This window comes from Pteronotus mesoamericanus, unplaced genomic scaffold (genome assembly GCF_021234165.1).
Source record: "Pteronotus mesoamericanus isolate MK-2021 breed Mesoamerican mustached bat unplaced genomic scaffold, CSHL_Meso_final scaffold_651, whole genome shotgun sequence".
In the NCBI taxonomy this organism is placed as follows: Eukaryota; Metazoa; Chordata; class Mammalia; order Chiroptera; family Mormoopidae; genus Pteronotus; species Pteronotus mesoamericanus.
In genome coordinates this window covers 47,052,794-47,073,440 of record NW_026555325.1, presented here as the reverse complement: position 1 = coordinate 47,073,440, position 20,647 = coordinate 47,052,794, and the positions used below count along the sequence as shown (strand labels likewise).

General features: G+C 38.3%; 1 protein-coding gene across 4 annotated transcripts in view; it reads right to left on the bottom strand.

Moving 5' to 3' along the window:
- MFSD6 (major facilitator superfamily domain containing 6) overlaps positions 1 to 20,647 on the bottom strand; it is a 70,242-nt gene that overhangs the window by 39,390 nt on the left and 10,205 nt on the right. For all 4 annotated transcript variants that reach the window (XM_054562632.1, XM_054562633.1, XM_054562631.1 and 1 more), the window contains one exon: positions 9,396 to 10,978. In XM_054562632.1, the coding sequence (XP_054418607.1) occupies positions 9,396 to 10,927 (1,532 nt within the window). In that variant the 5' untranslated portion in view covers positions 10,928 to 10,978. The remainder of the gene's footprint in view (positions 1 to 9,395; positions 10,979 to 20,647) is intronic.

Here is a 20,647-nt window from a genome sequence, read left to right as displayed (position 1 = left end):
CTTCCTCAGAGAAAGCCTCCCTCCCTTCCCAATTACACAGTCAGCTCTCCTCCATCACTCCGGGACCCCACATCCTGCATTATTTTTGCCATATTATCACTCATCATTATCAGAAATAAAATAATTTGTTTACTGCTTATTGTCTACCCCAATAGAGTGTTAGTCCCATGAGGACTGGCCTAGTCTATCATATTATGCACTCCATATTATCTTATGCACTCCGTGTGTCTCCAGGGACTAGAAAAGTGCCTGCCACCTAAGTATGTGCTTAATAAATACTTGTTAAAGGAGTGAATAACAGTAATAATAAGTGTTTATAGATGAGCGCTTACTGTGTGCCATGCATAATCTCATTAATCTTGATAACAATGCTATGCATTAGGTACAATTATTATACCCATTTTAAATTGAGGAACCTGAGACTTAACAGAGTTAACTGCTGACATATCCAAAGTCAGGCATGGTTAGAGTGGGATTTGAATCTAGGTCAAGCATACATATGCACATAGACACACACACTCTATCTAGGTAAACAGGCAAAAAAGAACAAAAGAAAACAGGATAGCTATCAGAGTAGCCAACAGGGCTTAGGAAGATGACTGGATTCAAGGCTGGACCAACTTGTGCCCTTCTCTTTCTCATTCTTCTACATGGAATGAAATGCCTGGCCAACACCCCATGATTATAACCAAGGCCTATTACCAACATTCCATCATCTGAGGCTTCCTCACTCTGTACTCAGCAGTCAACAACAGCATACAGCAGCACGGTTCAAAGATATATTATACAAATGTAACCTAATGTTGATTCTTTCTGATAACGTCTGAGCTTTAATCTACATGTTATCTTTGTAAAGGAAAGAAAAAGTTAACAAGTTATGGTTTGTGCTCTGTGGATTCCTATTCAAAGATCCTGTTTTCAGCAGAGAAAAGGCAAAGAAAAGATGCTGAAAGAAGAATGGAGTGGTATTCTTGCTTCCAATTGGGAAGGCCTCTGAGAGGTATGCTATGAAGTAAGCTTCTAAGAAAGTTTCTTATCTACTCTGCAAAGTACCCTATAAAATTATATAATTGTAAGCTACCAAATATTTCTATAGCTAAGTAGAAATATAATTAGCCAGATCACTTAGGTTTTTCACTTATACAAAAAAGGCTGAATGACTCGAGATAAATTAAACAGCGCACGCAAACACCCGCACTCAGAATCACTGCCAGTAAGAAACTTGATGATTGTGGGGACGCCACTTGGATTTGTTTGTATCTTGATTTCTTTTTATATAGAGAGAAATATTATATTTACTAACCAAATCAGGGTTGTTTGGTACAGTTTGATATTAATTCCTAATGAGATACTATACATTTGCACCTGATCTCATTTTAAAGAGAGGGAAAATAAGACCTGGGACCATGATAATTATATAAAGCAGACTTTTAATCCTTTATACTCCTGCAACTTAGGGAAAAATATATGGGCAGTGTACAGATGAGAGGCACGAAATTTCAGTACTTACCTGATGTATTTTGATACAGTACGTCTCTTTAAAAAATACACACAAACACACATGCACATATTTGGTTCTTCTATAGGAGGACAATTATATTGATCCACTCACTATACACAGACTTAAGTTTCAAGCTATTTTCCAATAGAAAATACTAAATAAAAATGTAGAGACTACATATATCTAGCATGAGTGGAAAATTATGAATATTTTGCCAGACTTCCTGAAAGAAATTAAATATCACAAATAAAGTGTAGGTTCCCCTTGTCCTCCATCCCAGTTCCCTTCTTTTTACATCCTGTCCAAGAGCTAAGGCTAATATGAATTTGGAATGCATTTCCCCTCTACAAATTTAAATGCCTTTCTACACTTGCAGATGTATCCATAAAAACATATAAATGTACCAAATTGTGTATCACTCCAAAACTTGCTTTTTTTCCCCATTCATCATATTTTTGAGAGCTTTCCATGAAGTTAGCTTGTTTCTTCTAACTTGTACATAATATTCCATTATGACAATACCATATTGAACATATCCATTCCCCATTTGATGGATATTTAGACTGCTTCTCTTTCTCACTACCAGAAAGCTACAGTATGCAAGTAAGCATCCCTGTACATGTGATTCCAGGTAGATACCTTAAAATGCAATTTTCAGGCCATAGGAAATGTCCAACTTGAGCATTACAAAGGACTGCTTAATCAGGCTCCACAGGGGACACCTCGGTAATGAATTCGTGGGAGCTGTCTTTAGTCTGGTGCATACTTCAAAGACCACCACCTTGGCCCACAAGATGGCAAGAGGGGCTTTTGCAACTACAAAAGCTACAGTTCATTCGGAGTTAGTCCTGCTCTCTTTAACTCAGTGATTGCCTCAGTCAACCCAACCACTGAAAGCAGAAGAGAAAACAAACCAAATATGACAACAATGACTAAAATCCCTGGATTTACTTGTACTGTCTTGCAACAATGGCCTTTTTATTCTGAACTATGAATAGCTCAATGACCAGTAATGTTGCTATTGATGAGTCAGGCTAACAGCTATGACATAATTTGGTAACATATTTCTTTGCAAAGATGTTCTTTTCAAGGGATTGTATGCCCACTATTACAGAGATGGTAGCTCATTGTCACCAAGCCCTAAAAAATGGCACAGGGGAGAATATAAAAAATCTACAGTCATAAATTGGGGGCGGGCGTATCTCAATTTGATCAAGATGTTTGTGAAGGGGAACACTAGTTATTTCAAAAGCCACATACATTTTAACTTTGCAGCTTTAATGATCTGTACATTTCTGACATTAAACTAAGTCACTGTATTTTTATTAAATTCAATGGGTCTTGTAGTTACGAGCAACATATCAGACGACTGACAAAGTAATAGTAAAAAAAATGAACTAAACTCTTATTACATACCGGTCACCATTCTAAACAATTGCTATGTTTTATTTCACTTGGTCCTCATAAAAAAATAAAAAAACAATATAAAAAACCGTGAGAGGTAGGTACTAATGCTATCCCTATTTCCAGATGACAAAACAGAATTATGTAACTTGTCCGAGGCCACATGGTTCCAAGCAGCAGAGCCTGTTTCTGAACCAGGCAGTCTGACTCCAGCCCATGCATGTAACCACTGTGTACCACTGCCTTTCGTGAATAAGGACAGAAAGAAACCATCTCCGAAAAAGAATATGTATTTCCTTTTTCTACTTTCCTTTCTTTCCATCTTTTTTCCTTATATTCCCTTTCTGGTTTTTTTCCCCTCATCTCCTCTCCCTTGATGTGTCTTCAGATCACTCACAAACACTCATAGAAGGTGCCTGGCTCGGGCGATGGCAGTGGAAGGGTGCTTAGGGGGTCATCTGCTCCTGAAGCAAGATGTAGGCATAGGTTACAACGAATAATATACAACACAATCCCTCATAACACAAAATGTTCTTAAGTATGAGGACACTTACTTTAAGAAATAAAGCACAGACCAACATTTTAATAAGATCAGAAACTTAAGAGTAAAATCTTGGAAACAACCATAACTAATCTTCTTCAGCCCATTTCTCTCCTTCCACAATATTTGCTTGTTGATCTTATTCATGTTCCTGGTTTTAATTATCCCAGATCTGTATCCCTAATCCTAACCTCTCCATTAAGCTTCAGGCTACAGTGAACTGTGCTAGACATTCCCATCTAGGTGTTCCAACTTCAAACTAAACAAAGCCAACACTGAAATCAGATGGCTGACCCAATTCTGTATCTCCTTCCTGAATTTTCTCTTGGATTAGTGAAACCCAAGCTGCAAATGTGGCGATCTCTACCTCACTTCATACGACTAAACCATTCTGCCAATTTTACCTTCCAAATCCATCTCTTCCCTCAATTTCTGTTGCAACTGCTGCTGTTCAGGCCTGTATCACCTCCCACTCAGACTATTTTAAGAACCTTCTCAGTGGGCTCCCTGCTTCAAAGTTACCTACTGCATTTCAAATACGTGGAAATCTGGGTACCTCCACAACCCCTGCTTCTAAACTCTGCTGCGGCTCCCTATTGCCCCCAGGATAAAGTACATGTTCCTCTTCCTCATACCAGCACGCATGTGGCCTTCAATCTCCCATTTTTTTCCAGCCCCCGTCCTTTTAGTACTCATATCTGTAGCCTATTAACCTGGGATTCTCTAAGCCTAAACAACTGTTCACCTAAATTTAACAAATATGAAGGATTTTGATTTTCAAATAACACAGATTAATGCTTGCTCCTTTAGAGCATGTATAACTTCTAATTTCAAATTTACTGTGAAAATTAAGTCTTTAAATTTTTTTTATTGTGGTAAAAGTTGTTTTTAAGGAAGAAATAACACTCCCTTAAAAAAATGAGAAGGAAAAAAATGAGAAGGAAGAAAATTGGTTAAGGTCCACCATCTTTTTATCTTTTAATCAAGAACTGAGTTACTATTCCCATTCTGTCTTTGCCATGGTAAAGGACTCCGCTGCTCTCAGAAGTCCTCTTAAGCAGTTAGGGATTGTGTGAATCAGGATCTAGTAAGAGAATCAGGCAGCAATCTGTCTTCATTCAAGGACCGGGTTAGATAGGTGGTGAAAAGAGCTGAGAAGCCAGTGTAGGGTCGGAACCGCAGCAGCCTCCAAGGTCTAGGTCAGAAGGATGAAGTGGGAAGGCCATGTTACCAGAGCTCAGGGTCACCCACTGTGGGTGGAGCCACAGTGAGAAGCAGCAGCTATCAGAGACACTGCCTGCCAGAGCACCGAGGTTCCTGAGTTGAGGAGGCAGGGCTGAGAGCCTGGGGAGAAGGGCAGAGCACAGGGGTGGAAAGAGCCACACAGAGACAGCTGCAGAGGGTTCCCCTGGAGTCCTCAGCTGAGTAATGATCAACACATGCTTGTGTGGAAACTCCTTGAGGCCAGGGAAAGAACCACCTGGAAGGGTCAGAAGGAACATTCTCCTAGGCTCACAGAAGACGCTGCATGAGCTAGGGCTTCCTCCCCGCTCTAATCCTCCATCTGTACCAACCCCCAGCTCAGTGGTTGTCAACCTTGGCTGCACATTAAAATTAACTGAGGACCTTTAAAAAGTATGAATGCCTGGGCATACCCTTGAGAGTCTGATGTAACTGGTCTGGGCTATTCGGAGTTTTTAAAGCTCTCCAGGTGAGTCAACTGGTAGAGCAGCGCTGCGTGAGCTGGACCCCGACAGGGGCCAGGAGACCAGGTCCTGGCAGAAGCAGCCTTTGGAAATCAGCACCCTGCCACGCAGGGTGAGGAGAGGATCTGAGAGCCTGATGATCCAGGATCAAAAATGGTACACAAAGGTAGATGGAAACAAGGGAGGGGATGAGAGACAAAACAAGAAATTATAAACACAATCCTCTAGATCCTTCAGTGGCCAGCTCGAATTCAGCTTTCTCAGTGCAGCCTTCCCTGATACCCCCGATGCGGTTTCCTCCTCTTTATATTGCTGATTCCTATTCCTCCAGTGAAAGACCATTTCTCCTGTAACAGTCCTCAGCTGGTAGCCCAGCTTCTTGCTATCTGTTCTGGGTCTTCCTGCAGGGCCCCACCAGGAAAGCCTGTGTGTTCCTCCTCTGGCTATTTGTATCAAGTGTTTCCTTCCTTCCCAAATGAATAGCTCATTTGGATACTTAGCTACTCTTAAGTAGTAATTAATGGCTAATAATTGTTACTGAGTAGATTTTCGTGTGTCCCTTCAAATGTAAATAAATTTAAATCAGGTAAAGTAAGTGGAGGCCTAATACTGGATAGTAATGGTTTACAAATTTACAAATGATTAATAGCAATGTATTTTTTTATCACAACCCTATTCATGGCTGCTGAAACATTCAACAAGATATTGAATAGACCCGTAAGATACATTTATATTTCTAGTTAAATAAGTCTATTAATCATCTTTAGAAAAATTAGTCTAGAAATATACTAATTTCTAGTATATTTCTAGAAATCCAAAGTTTTGTGATTTCAAATCAAAAGAAATTTACTTTTAGTGGAAATACTAAGCATTTTCCTATTTGTTTGAGAAAGCCACTTCCCAGAGAAGGACAAAACCCCAAGGTCAAATTCAGAAATCATTTACTCTGTGTATGTATGTGTGTAGACCACAGACAGGTTATTCCCTGAAAAATGGGGCCTGAACTGAGCAGTTAAAACACTAAATGGATCAAAATTGGTCATGTTATTTAAAGATATTATTTTCTGGTATGAATTTTTCTTTATTGCGAATATAAAGAATTTGTGGAAAATCCACTTTTGACTACATTAGGATATTTATGATTTTATGGTAGTGCTGACCCCCCTAAACTCCCAATGAGACAAAAACTATTGAAAAAACACATATGCATATGTAAGAGCCACAGAGAGATCCCTCCTTATGACCCAACGAGGAAAACATAAAGACTACGAATTTGTAGAAAGATAATTTCTCCTCATCAATTATTAAGGTCTGATATTTTTCCAAGGAAAAGTTTAAACTGTCACCACCACATTTTCAAACCCCCCGATCTCAACCACCACTACCTGACTGAGCTCCCAAAATTCTCCACCAGAAACAGCAAAGCCATATTCATTCTACCTGAGTATGTGGGCACAGCCTCACTACAGCTCTCAGAATCTTTTTAAAAGAGTTAAGATAATACATTTCATTGGACAGAATTAAAATCCAAAAGAGGTAAATAACTACAAATTGATGGAATCCCAGTAGGCTTTTTGGAGCAACTATGTGATCACAAGAGCCTTCTTCCATTGCATATTTAAGAAAAGGAAGATGCTTATTGTACATAAAAACAGAAAAATTAAGGTTAAGTGAGCTGTAGATTTTTAAGTGATTCATAACAACTAATAATGCTTAGGAAAGAAAAACAGAAGTGTAAATTCATGTAATTACCAAAATAGGCACTAAGCCTGCTAAGATTTTATCATGGAAATATATATCTCAGACAAAAGGCAAAGGCAGAAAAGAAACTTCTTTTACCATGTGAGAAGAACCTAACAATTTCTTTGAAAATAGAACCTATACATATACTCTGTCCTTAGTCAACATTCAATTCATTCTACTGATTAAATAATGACATCTGGGAACTCCTCTCTTGGGGCAGACCTAACAGGGTAGCTTTCTGGAAATAAATGATTTTAGTAGCTGAAGTGAGACTACACCCATACACCCAGCCTGAAGAGAAGTGTCTAGTTCACCTTAGTCAACCCACATGGCTCAGAGAATGTAAACATGACCTGGACAAGGTTAAAGCACATTCCAAGTCCTTAATATTACAAAACTCTTCTCAGATCATTCCCGCTGAATGTGACTTGGGGACTCTGTGGATTTGGGAACCATCCACACAGTGCCTTACTTTGTTTAGTGACAACAAAGGGGTCAGAGATTTGAGGGGAAAAAAAAGGAATAGGGCACGGTCCCCTAAAACGAAACCAAACCAAACAAGAAAGTATACTTACAGTTGTTTGAGGGAAAGAATGAGTCTACACTGAAACTTTAAATTAGAAAATTTTCTTCAGCTAGTAAAAGGGAAATTAAAAGAAAAAAGACAAATGTTTCTCAAATCTTGTCAGTGTCTTGTTTCTCTTTTCTAGTTTGTCATAGAAACAGCAGATGTAAAGATTAGAGAGTCCCAAAGAAGTTGGACCCAAGGAAGCACACACTGAAGCACATTGTAATCGCATTACCCAAGATTAAAGATAAGAGAATCTTAAAAGCAGCAAGAGAAAGGAGACAGTTATCTACAAAGGAGTTCCCATAAGACTATCAGCTGATTTCTCAAAAGAAACCTTACAGGCAAGAAGGGGCTAGACAGAAGTATTCAAAGTCATGAAAGGCAAGGACCAATGTCCAAGATTACTCTATCCAGCAAAGCTCCCATTTAGAATGGAAGGGCAAACAAAGTGCTTCCTAGACAAAGTAAAGCTAAAGGAGTTCATCATTACCAAGCCCTTACTATATGAAATGTTACAGGGACTTATCTAAGAAAAAGAAGATCAAAACTCTGAACAGTAAAATGATAACAAACTCACAACTATCAACAACTGAACCTAAAAAAACAAACGAAAAATAAACTAAGCGAACAACTACAACAGAATCACAGACATGGAGATCACATGGAGGGTTATCAGAGGGGAAGGGGCGGGGAAGAATGGGAGAAAAGGTACGGGAATAAGAAGCATAAATGGTAGGTACAAAATAGAGAAGAGGAGGTTAAGAATAGTATAGGAAATGGAGAAGCCAAAGAACTTATATGTACAACCCATGGACATGAACTAAGAGAGGGGCATCCTGGTGGGAAGGGGATACAGGGTGGAGGGGAATAAAGGGAAGAAAAAACATCAGGCAACTGTAATAGCATAATCAATAAAATATACTGTAAAAACAAATAATAATAAAGTGCTGTTACAGGGATCTGGAGTGGAACATAATTTGTGCCGTACTGCTGCACTGTCTGTCCTCACCAAACCTATAGTCCCATAAGTAAATTACTTAAAAATAAATTCTGTTATTTCTGTTATGTTCTCCAAAAAAAAAAAAAAAAAAAAGGATTACCACAGACACAGAGTACCTTTTTTTGTTATGGCAACTTCCAATTTTAGGAACAGACATGCCATACTTTTCTATGATGTATGAATGTTTTAAGTGTAGCCGCTCTTCATTATAGAGCCAGAGACAAAATAAAGGGCAAGGCACTGTTCCATCAACCTCAGACAAACATTCACGGCAAGAAACATTACACAGAAGAAACACTAGGCATTTACGTTTTTTGATTAAAAGGGTTATATGGAAAATTTTAGGTCAAAGGAAGATTTTTAAATGTCCCATGTCTTCATGGAAGATAAAATAGAGAACCTCATGTAATAATCAGGAAAAAAAATGATATAAGAATTTTCCTCCATGTAATATCAGGAATTAGGGATTATGGTGGGTCACATCACAGCCTTATTTAATGTAATAGACATCTTTCTACACTATATATTCAGGGTCTATCTGTGTCATTAAGTAGCTGCAAATAACAAAGCTGAAAAAAACATAGTCCTCTTTACCCACTTAGCCCTCCTTCATAAATGCCTGAGAAGGGCGGACCCTTCCTTCAAGGTCCACAGATAGTACAGCTCACTAAACTGGTGCTCCTATACCTCAAAACATTTACTGTAAGAGTCTCTTAGCATACAAACAGGGAGCAGCATATTTTGTTTTAGATAATCCAATTAGGTTCATTACTTTCTTCCTTTTGTTTCTTTCTTAAAGAGAAAGCCATAGGAAGCCCCATTCCCACCCCAACACAAATTATAATATCCATAAACGTGATCAAAGTGGCTATAAAACTATGAAAAGATAAGGTCCAATTGCTATGGGGCAGACACAGTAAGTTTCTTACCTGATGTGGCCAATCAATTCAATAAGCTTGTGGCTAAAAAAATAAGCCGTCAGCTCAGACACATGACTCAGGACTGAACACACTCCAAAAAGGGTGGTTGTTCCATTCAGATCCTCCAAATGCCAGTAGAGGAAAGTGAACACAAAGCCATATCCAAAACCCATAAACCACGCCACGAACAACACTGAGCCATACTGCACACTGCAGAGCAGTCTGATTAAGTCCCAAAAGCTGAAGGTCTGCGAGTGGCCTGTCGTGGTTGGTGTGTCCTCAGACGACTCTGTGGGGCTGTTCCTCTCTACCTGAGGGATTTCCACCTCTTTTCCTTTGTTTTCGTTATTTTTGAAGTGGTTGTAGCGGAAGCGGAACTGAGTAGCAACGATCAAGGCCATGGTCATGAGAACTCCGAAGACAATGAAGACAATCTGGTAGTTCCGGTACTCGGGGGGCTTACACCCCTTTCCATCAATGAGCACTTCTATGTGGGTGTAGTCAATCCCGATGCCCACAGACAGCATTGCCAGGCCCCACCCCAGGGAGCCCCACATGCGCTGCAATCCATAGCGGTCTCTGTGTTTTCCCAGATACTGGAGTGTTACCGTGTCCACAATGGTAACAGAAGAGGCACTGAAAAATTCTCCTATGATGACAACTACCAAGATCACCAAGAATATAGATTCTACTTCTTTTTGATCATAAACAAGTGTGACCTGGTCAGAAGGTAAAGATTTGGTGGTAGCAACAATAGTAGTGGTTGTCTCCCTGGTTACATTTCCTGGGGGGGCAGGGGATCCTGTGCTTGGGTTCAAGGTCAAGTCCTTAATATGGTCTGTAATTTCATCTGTCTGAGGCTCCACAGTGGGTGTACTTGTCTTGTTTGGAGCTGCTTCTGTGATATTGAGCTCTGTTTCTAACATCATTGGCCCGTTGAAAAGAAGCAGGTTTCTTTTCTCACGCATTCGTGGTGATGTGATAATGGAATAATTCGTTGGCAGAATGGTTAGCAAGTGACTTGAATTGGTGGGGTGAGCTGTTGGGGGAATCTTTGGTACACATCTCAAGGTAGCAGGTTTGACAAATCCGATGCCCAGGTTGAATAAAACCCAACACAAAAGAGAAAAGAGGAGAACAATTTTGCCTTTTTTAAAGCGATCTGCAACTACACCCCAAAAGGGGGCACTGCAGAATTCAATGAAGTATCGAATACCTACTAGCAATCCACTCTGGCTGGGAGACATTCCCAGCTGTTTATAATATACAGGCAAAAGCGGGTAAAGAGAGCCATATGCAGAATAAAAGAAAAAATAAAAGACCTTGGAAATTAGAAGATCATTGTTTATTTTGACACAATGTTTCTCTATCCAGTCTATTTCCTCCTCAGGAATAGCAGATGTTTCTGTGGAGGAGGGTGTTTGATTTGAAGGTGGTTCTGGTTCCCTGGAAATCCCATTAAAAGGATCAGCGAGCACATATTTTCTCTTCTGTTCCTCTTCATCATCAGTTAAGATGGCAACTTTATCATCTGTCGCCATGGCTTGTCACCACCATCAGAAAGTACGACCTTCAAAATTTTGATTATTGATCTGTAAAGTAAAATGTAAAAGATGGCTTAGTAATGAAACTGATAACATTTTAAACATAAAGCTTCATCTTGCAGGAAATAAAGGAGCTTCAAACTACAGCTAAAAATAATAATTGTGAGAGTGAATTCTCACCATTTATCACTTGAAGCCATACAATGCTTTAAAAAAAAAAAGCTTTCAAAATATCAAATATTCTTTGTGGCCATTGACTAAATAATTACATCTTCCAATGGCAGGTTTATAGCTCAGGTTCATTCTCAATCTTTTTACGATTTCTACAGAAAATGTCCAAATGATAGGGATTATGTCTAAACCAACTATAGAAAACTGAAAATAAATAGTATTTAAGTATTTATAGTTTCATGGTTTTACTGTTCAAACATATCCACTGAACTATGAAATCTAGAATTTTTAGAAAATAAAGGCAGGTAAAATCATTCAGTTTCTAGAGAAAAATAGAAAGCTCTTACATACAACCACAAATGCAATGAGAAACAGGGAGTCAACTGCACATTTTCAGCAGGACTTGGTCACTACAGCCACAAGGACATCCTTGTAAGGAAGTAGCCTTCAGGTACTCATGTTACATACATTTCTCCGTATGTGCTTTTATGGATCATGGTTTAAGAAAATGAAACTCAAAGGCCATAAAGAAATCTTAAAAGCAGTGAAAGAAATTACAAATTTACCATACCAACAGGGGTAAAACAATCCCAACAATCACAACTGCTTATCAGAAACCATGGACACCAGAGACTTCCAGTCAAGATGGAGGCATAGTAAGCACAGCTCACCTTCTCACACAACCACACGAAAAATTACAACTAAGCTACAAAACAAACATCAGTCAGAACTGTCAGATAATAGAGCTGTATGGAAGTCCAACAACCAAGGAATTAAAGAAGTCATGTACATTCAGACGGTAGGATAGGAAGAGACACGGAAACACAGAACAGGACGGTTCTACACCCATGTGTGGGGGATAAACACTGAGAGGGCTACCTAGGGAGCAAGGGATCCCAGCCCAACACAAGACCCACACGCCCAGGCTTCCAGTGCCAGAAGGTCAGTCCTCATAACTTCTTGCTGTAAAAACCAGTTTTCATTGGGTGGTGGAATAAACTGCAGGTTTCTCAGGTGTCTCCTCTTAAAGGGCCTGCAACAGGCCCTTTAGGATTTATTCACACTCCCATGGGGGTCTAGCACCAGGGCAGAAGCTTGAAGGGCACCAGTGGCATATGGGGAGGAACTAGTGTCCAACATCAGGGAGAGTGCCGGGGGACAGCTTTCTCTGGGACAAAACTCCAGAGGCCAGGCAGGGGCCACTGTTCTTTCTCTGAGCTCTCCCCAACACAGAATCACAGAGCAGTGACACCGTATCTGAGATTCCATCAACGTGGTTTATACAGGTTGCCCCGCCCTGGCAATTACTTAAGCGTCTGGTCCAACTAACTTACAGGCCCACCCAAGCAGTTAACAGTGGCTTTTCTACATTAGGCCATGCTACTACGACAGGGCATCAAACCACCTCTACCTAATACACAGAAACAAACATAGGGAGGCTGCCAAAATAAGGAGACAAAGAAATATGACCCAAATGAAAGAACAGAACAAAACTCCAGAAAAAGAACTAAACAAAATGGAGATAATCTATCAAATGCAGAGTTCAAAACACTGGTTATTAGGATGCTTAAGGAACTCAGTGGGTACTTCAATAGCGTTACAATGATCCAATCAGAAATGAAGGTTACACTAAGTGAAATAAAGAAAAATTTACAGGGAATCAATAGTGGAGTGGGTGAAGCCAAGAATTAAATCAATGATTTGGAATATAAGGAAGAAAAAAACATTCAACCCAAACAGCAAAAAGGAAAAAGGATCCAAAAAAATGAGAATAGGGTAAGGAGCCTCTGAGACAACTTCAAGTGTACCAACATTCAAATCAAAGGGGTGCCAGAAAGAGAGGAGAAAGAGCAAGAAATTGAAAATTTATTTGAAAAAATAATGAAAGGGAACTTCCCTAATTTGGTAAAGGAAATAGACATACAAGTGCAGGAAACAGAGATGGATGCAAAGAGGACCACACCAAGACACATCATAACTGCAATAACAAAGGTTAAAGGTAAAGAGAGAACCTTAAGAGCAGCAAGAGAAAAGCAGATAGTTACCTACAAAGGAATTCCCATAAGATTGTCAACTAATTTCTCAAAAGAAACTTTGTAGGCTAGACGGGACTGACAAGAAGTATTCAGAGTGAAGAAAAGCAAGGACCTACAACCTAGATTACTCTATACAGCAAAACTATCATTTACAATTGAAGGGCAGATAAAGGGCTTCCCAGACAAGAAAAAGATAAGGAGTTTATCATCACCAAGCCATTATTTATGATATGTTAAAGATACTTATTCAAGAAAAAGATCAAAACTATGAACATTAAAAGGTAATAAATTCACAACTATCAATAACCGAATCTAAAAAACAAACTAAGCAAACAAGCAGAACAGAAAAAGAATCACAGATACAGAGATAATTTGAATGGTTACAAGTTGGGAGGGAGAAGGGGGATAATGGAGTAAAAGGTGCAGTGATTAAGAAGCACAAATTGGTAGTTACAGAACAGGAAGGGGGATGTTAAGAACAGTATAGGAAATGGAGAAGCCAAAGAACTTATATGCATGACTCATGGACATGAACTAAGCAGAAGGTGGGGGGCACTGCCCGAGGGTATGGAAGGTGCTGGGTGGAGGGGGCAACAGGGAAAAATTGGAACAAATCTAATAGCATAATCAATAAAATATATTTTAAAAAAAGAAAGAAACCATGGAAGGGGCACAATATTTTTAAGGGCTGAAAGGAAAGAACCGATCAACCCAGAATCCTACATTCAGAAAAAAGACAGTCCGAGAATGAGAAAACTACAGAACAATATCCCTAGCAAAATATTAGAAAAGAAAATCTAGTAATATGTAAAAAGAACTGTATGCTTTGACCAAGTTGGATCGATTCCAAGGTGCAATATTTGAAAATCAGTCAGTTTAACCCACCATATCAAGGTGCTAAAGAGAAAAAAAAACATATGAGCCTATCAACTGATGACTAAAAAGAATCTGACAAAATTAAACACTTGTTCTTGAAGTCTCAAACAGGAAGAGAGGGGAATACCACCTTGATGAAAATCACCTACAAAAATATGCAAATAATATTACATATAATGGTAAAAGACTGAATGCACTGAATGCTTTTTCTCTATATATGGAAGAAGGCAAGAATATCTGTTCTCACCACTCTTCTGCAACAGAGTACTGAAGTTCTAGTCAGTGGTATAAGGAAAGAAGAGGAAACAAAAGTCATACAGACCCAAAAGGAAGATATAAACTGTCCTTATTTGAAGTGACTGTCTATGTAAGAAATACCAAGAAATCTCCAAAATCTAAAACCAATAAGGGAGTTCAGCAAGTTCACAGGATACAAGATAAACATACAAAAAAATTCAATTGTGTGTCTATGTACTAGCAATGAACACATGGACACCAAAATTTAAAATACAATACCACTTACAATTGCTAAAAGAATTAGTTATAAATGAACAAAATGTACAGGACTGTATGCTAAAAATCATAAAATGCTGACAAAAGAAACAAAGGTCTAAATAAGTGGAGAGACATATCATGTTCATGAATTGGAACAATCAACACAGTAAAGATTTCAATTCTCAAATTTATGTACAGGTTTAACACCATCCCTATCAAAATCTCAGCAAGATTTTTTTGTAGATAGAGACAAGATTATTCTAAAATTTATATGAAAAGGAAAGGGAAAAAAGAAAGCTAAAACTATTTTGAAAAAGATTTCTTATACAGCTACACGGAGATCGAGGTTATATAATATTGGCAGAAGGACAGACACACAGATCAAAGGAACACAGCAGAGAATCCAGGAATAAATGCATACAAATATTCCCAACTAATTTTTTTAAGGTATTATTTATTTAGATGGGAAGGGAGGGACCCTAGACAGAAAGAGAAACATTGATGTGTAATAGAAACATTGAGCCGTTGCCTCTTGCTTGCCCCCAGCCAGGGGCCCAGCCTGCAACCCAGGCATGTGCCCTGTCCAGGAATCGAACCAGCGATCTTTCAGTTTGCAGGATGATGCCCAACCCACTGAGAAACGCCAGCTAGGGCTTTGAACTAATTTTTTACAAAGATGCAAATACAACTTAATCTTTTTTGGAGCAAAGGAAATCTTTTCAACAGATGGTGCTGGAGCAATTATACATCAATAGGCAAAAAATAAAACATCGACCTAAGTCTCGTATCTTATAGGAATATTAACTCAAAATAGATCATGTATTTATATGTAAAACAATAAAACTTTTAGGGAAATGAAACACCTAGGAGGAAAGCTCTAGGCTCCAGTGCTAGGCAAAGAGCTCTTAGACTTAGACCAAGAGCAAGGTTCATAACATGAAAAATTGATTTATTAGACTTTATCAAAATTTAAAACTTTTGCTCTGCAAGAGACCCTATTAAGAGGTTAGAGCTACAGACTGGGAGAAAATATTTGAAAGCCACATGTTAAACAGGGGACTTTTATCTATAATATATAGAGAATTCTCAAAACTCAACAATTAAAAAATCCAATTAGAAAATAAACAAAAGACATTTTACCAAAGAGGATATATAGGATATACAGATGTAAATAAACACATGAAAGTATGTTCATCACCATTAACCATTAAGAAAATGTAAACTAAAATAGGATATATCACTACACACCTGTATGAATGGCTAAAATAAAAATAGCAACAACACAAATTCTGACAAGGATGCAGAGAAACAAGGTCAGTCATACATTGCTGGTGGGGATGTAAAATGGTACAGCTACTCTGGAAAGCAGTTTGGCAGTTTCTTATAAATCTAAACATGTGACTACCACATGACCCAGCAACTGCACTTCTGAACATTTATCCCAGAGAAGTGAAAACTTATTTCATATAAAACCACACATGTGTATAGCAGCTCTGTTCATAACAGCCCCAAACTCGAAACAGCCCAGCTGTCCTTCAATGGATGAATGGTTAAACAAACTATGGGACAGTTATACCATGGAATATTATGCAGCAATAAAAAGGAACAAACTGTTGCCCATGCAATACCCTGAATGAATCCCCGAAGAACTATAAACAGTGAAAACAATCTCAAAAGATTACACACTGCATGGTTCCATTCATATATCACTCTTGGGATGACAAAATTATTGAAATGGAGAAAAGATAGTGATTGCCATGGGTTTAGCAGGGTGTGGAGGCAGGAGGTAGGTGGAGGTGGCTACAAAGGGACAATATGAGAGATCCTGGTGGGGACAGAAATGTCCTGTATCTTGACTGTATCGAAGTCGGTATCGTGGTTGTGCTATTGTATTAAAGTTTTGCAAGAATTTATCATTGGGGTGAAGTGAGTACAGGATACATGGGCTACCTCTGGGTTTCTTGCAAATGCATGTGAATCTACAATTATCTCAAAATAAAAAGATTGCAGTTACCACTGGGAGAGGTAGTGACTAGGAAGAGTTCTGTGGTGCTAACAGTATGTTTTGGATCTGAGTTTTATTATGTGATATGTTTACTTTGTAAAAAGTCACTGAACTTATAGTATTCTTCAACAACAACAAAAAAAAACTTAAGAACTGTGAGTATGAAGAAGAAAAAAAAGAACAGATGAAAATATGAGAGAAATCACCCAGAAAATTAAGTATCTAAAATATAGGAACTCCAAGAAGAGAAAATAGAGAAATTTAAGAAAAAGAAATTTTTTTAAACTCAAGAAAATTTTGCAGAACTGAAAGATCTGAGTTGTCTGCCTGAAATGACCCACTGAATACCCAGCACAGTGGACAAAAGCGGCCCAAACAAAACCACATCGTCAGAATTTCAGAACACAACACCGGGGCAAACCGATGACCTCACAAATTGAATATCAGGAACCAGAATAGCTTCAGAGTTCTCAACAATAACACTGGAAGCTATACCCAGCTAAATAATCATTCAAGTTTATGGTGAAATAAATTTAGCCATTTTACATATCCAATTTCTCAAAAAATTTACCTCTCCTATAGTCTTTCTCAGGTTGTGCTCCACTAAATATAAGAATAAATCGAGAGAGTTAAGACATAGGATATAGGAAATAAAAGATCTAACAAGGGAGCGAGGCAAAGCAAATATGGGCACAATGGTGACTGGGGATCCCAGGAAGACAGCTATGCAGCAGACACAAAGGGCAGCCAGCCTAGCTGGGGGAGGTCTGAAGACTCCCGGAGGCTGTCAGCAAAATGACACTGGCAGAATACAATACACCTGAATGTCCTAAGGAGAAATTTAGACAACTCGTGAAGAGTTTGGGGATGAATTAGTGATAAATACAGAGACTGTTAAGTAAATAAAACACTACAAGAAAATAAAAAGTTGCACAAGAAAAATAATCGTTTACTACATGTCTCAACTATGATTACATAGCCATTAATGTAAATAATGAATATTGAACTAACCAAAATTATCATATAATCACATTGGGAAAACAGGGAAATGAGACAGTTGAATGGGCACAGAGAGCTGGGACAGGAAAGAGTTAATTCCGTGCCTTCCATAGTGGGAAGACAATAGATAATGCCTACATCTAAAAATCAAGGCTTAAGAACACAAGCATTTTATTTAAAAACATACAGGTAAATATTAAAATAATTGCCTAAATGACAGAGAAAGTAGTTGCCTCTGGGAAGGGAAATGAGGAGGAAAGGCATAAACATTTTTTTCTTCATTTTTAAAATATCTTTGTACATGCATGCTCTGATTTTTAAAAATTAAAACTAAAAATGAAACATGCAATTGTATAAGTTTTGTTTGTAAAATTAATAATTAAAAGACGCCGGTAGGACCCTTCTATCACAGACTAAAAATAGTTTTCAGAATTGTACAGAATGAATTCTGACTGCATGAATTCTAATCAGGTAGCCTGTAATTAATTATCCTCCATAAATCAACAGAGACTTTATCAAGTAGGTCAGAGGAGACAAAGTCTTCTTAAAAGGGCTTATGTCCCTGAATTGTTTAGTGATGATGAAGAACCAATCTCCAAATGCTAACTCAAAACTGCAAAATATCTTACATTATTATAATGATTTGAGTCTTGATGGGTAACTTTCTCCCAAACCATTCTTTCTACTCTGTCTTATTGAAATGAGTTATTTATTATTTTTTTATCCTGACCCAAGGACATTTTTTCTTTGTTTATAGTGAGAGAGGGAGAGAGAGAGAGAGAACATCAGTGGAGGGAGAAGCATCGATCAGTTGCCTCCTGCCCGCACCAGATGGAACGGCACCCACCTGGACCGGATCGCACGCACCCAGACCAAGGATTGAGCCCACAACCCAGGTATGCGCCCCGACTTGGAATCAAACCTGCAATCCTTCCATTATTAGATGACGCTCTAGGCAATTGACTCATACCAGCCAGGGCTGAAATGATTTTTGATTATCATAAGGTTATGCAAGGTTTCTCTTGTTATGTGAGTCCAGACGTGAAGTAGTTCTTGAAGTATCACCAAATGCAAAGTAGTTAAGGAAATATTCCTGTAATGTAGTATTCAGTACCTTTTATATGAAATTTGCATTCAGTAACTTTAACATGAATTTCATGTTAAAATTCTTAATGTTAAGAATTTAATAGTTTCAGGTCATATTTAGATTGTGAGGAAAGGGAACTGAAATAATCACATTATAAATATAGAAACAAAATAAAGTGTGATTCCAGCCATCTGTGTAATCACAGGTTAGGGCAAAAAGAAACAATTAAACCCAAAAAACCTTTGTATTTTAATAAAATTAAAGTATGTACCAAAGTAGGGCGTGCTTTAGCTGACTTTGATTACATTTAATTTGCCATAAGGATTGACAGAACAAATATAAAAAGCAGTAAAAATATTCATATGCTGGATGAAGTACGTAATCCGTTTACAAATCGGAGGGAGGTTCTGTTTATTAAGTACTCCACCAACATGAACTCAAAAGCTAATATTTTGTTTTAAACTTGAGTTTCGAAGATTTTTTAAAAGAAATTTTTAAAACGATATTTCAAATCACACCCAGAATTAAACTTACGAACTTTTCTGGGAAATCTCTATTGTAGGTTTGCAGTTAATCCTAATTGGATAAGGAGGGCTTTTGTTTTTTAGAAAAGCAGAAAAGTTTTCTCAACTAGCACTCTCTAATGATAGTAATCAACACCATCACTGTAAAACTGTAACACAGACTTTTAAAACTTGAATGGACATTTTACCAGTACCTACATTTAGTCATTCAAATAGCAGGTATTTCTGAATTATTAATGAGGTGATGAAATCATTGTTAAAATTAATAGCTTTACTAAGTATTTAAATTAAAACTATTCAAACATATATATATGAGTATGGAAAGGGAGACTACTTTTGAAGAAAAAACCCTGAAAATCTGAATATATTATGCTCTTAGCAGATACAGCCTCTTCATGCACTGAACAGCTACTAAACAGGGAGGCCGGAAACTCAGTCTTGGTCCTGAGCCTCAAAGACTTGCTTTACAGTCACAAGATGAGTCCAAAACACAAGATTTAAATGACAAGTCAGAAGAATAACAGAAGAGAAGCCACAGAGCACTACATAATTAAGTAATAAAAAACATTACAGAAGCACAGCAATGGGGTGCTTCTGGAGTTCAGAGTAGAAAGCCTAAACTTCAGGTAGGAGTTGTCAAAGTATGAGGAACTTAACTTGAACTTTGAAAGATGTGTAATATTTGCCTTAGGCAAAGATGATGGGAAAACTATTCCCAGACAGGGGAAAGAAAAGACAGAAGAGATCCTTCAAAGATTAACACTGGGGCCAAAAGGGCATCTGAGGCTAGCAGACAGCAACGCATTACAGAGAGCCTTATACATCAAGCTGAGGGATGGCAGAAGAGAAGAGAAAATACTGTGTTACAGAGTTATAATGAAGATAAAGACATTCATTGCTTTTTATTCCAACGAATATAAATATAGCATCAACCATTGGACGGGATACATCCTTGGTAGTCAATAATTCAAATGGTAAAGATTCAGTCCCTGCTATTAAGTCCAGGGATGAGAGAGACACAGAGGTAAACAAAACCACAACATGCTGCGCTAAGTGTTAAAGTAGCAGCCAGCCCAGGTGACACAGGAGTCTCTGGGATGGGGCCTTAAGGGAGTCTTAACGGATTAAGAGTCACCCGCAGGAGGAGGAACAGGTGGGGGCCTGATCAAGCAGGGCCTTCTACGCATCACTAAGGAGTGACTGCGTAGAGGGTGAGAGGCTGGCAGAGACTGGAATCCTAGATCTGTCCCTGACCAGCCCTGCGGCCTTGGGAAAGTTATGAACTTCTCCTAGTCTTAGTGTCCTCACCTACAAAATGAGGAACATAATACTTTTCCATCAAGGTAGCTGTGAGGATGAAAAAGCATACTGCATATTGACCTCTTATTTAGTACAGTGTCTGATACAGTTAAGAACTCACAGGTACTATTTATTTTGAGCCCGATGGGGAGCCACTGAAGGGAACTAAACCGAAAGTAAAATTATCACATTTGTATTTTACAAAGATCATTATAACTTCAGTGC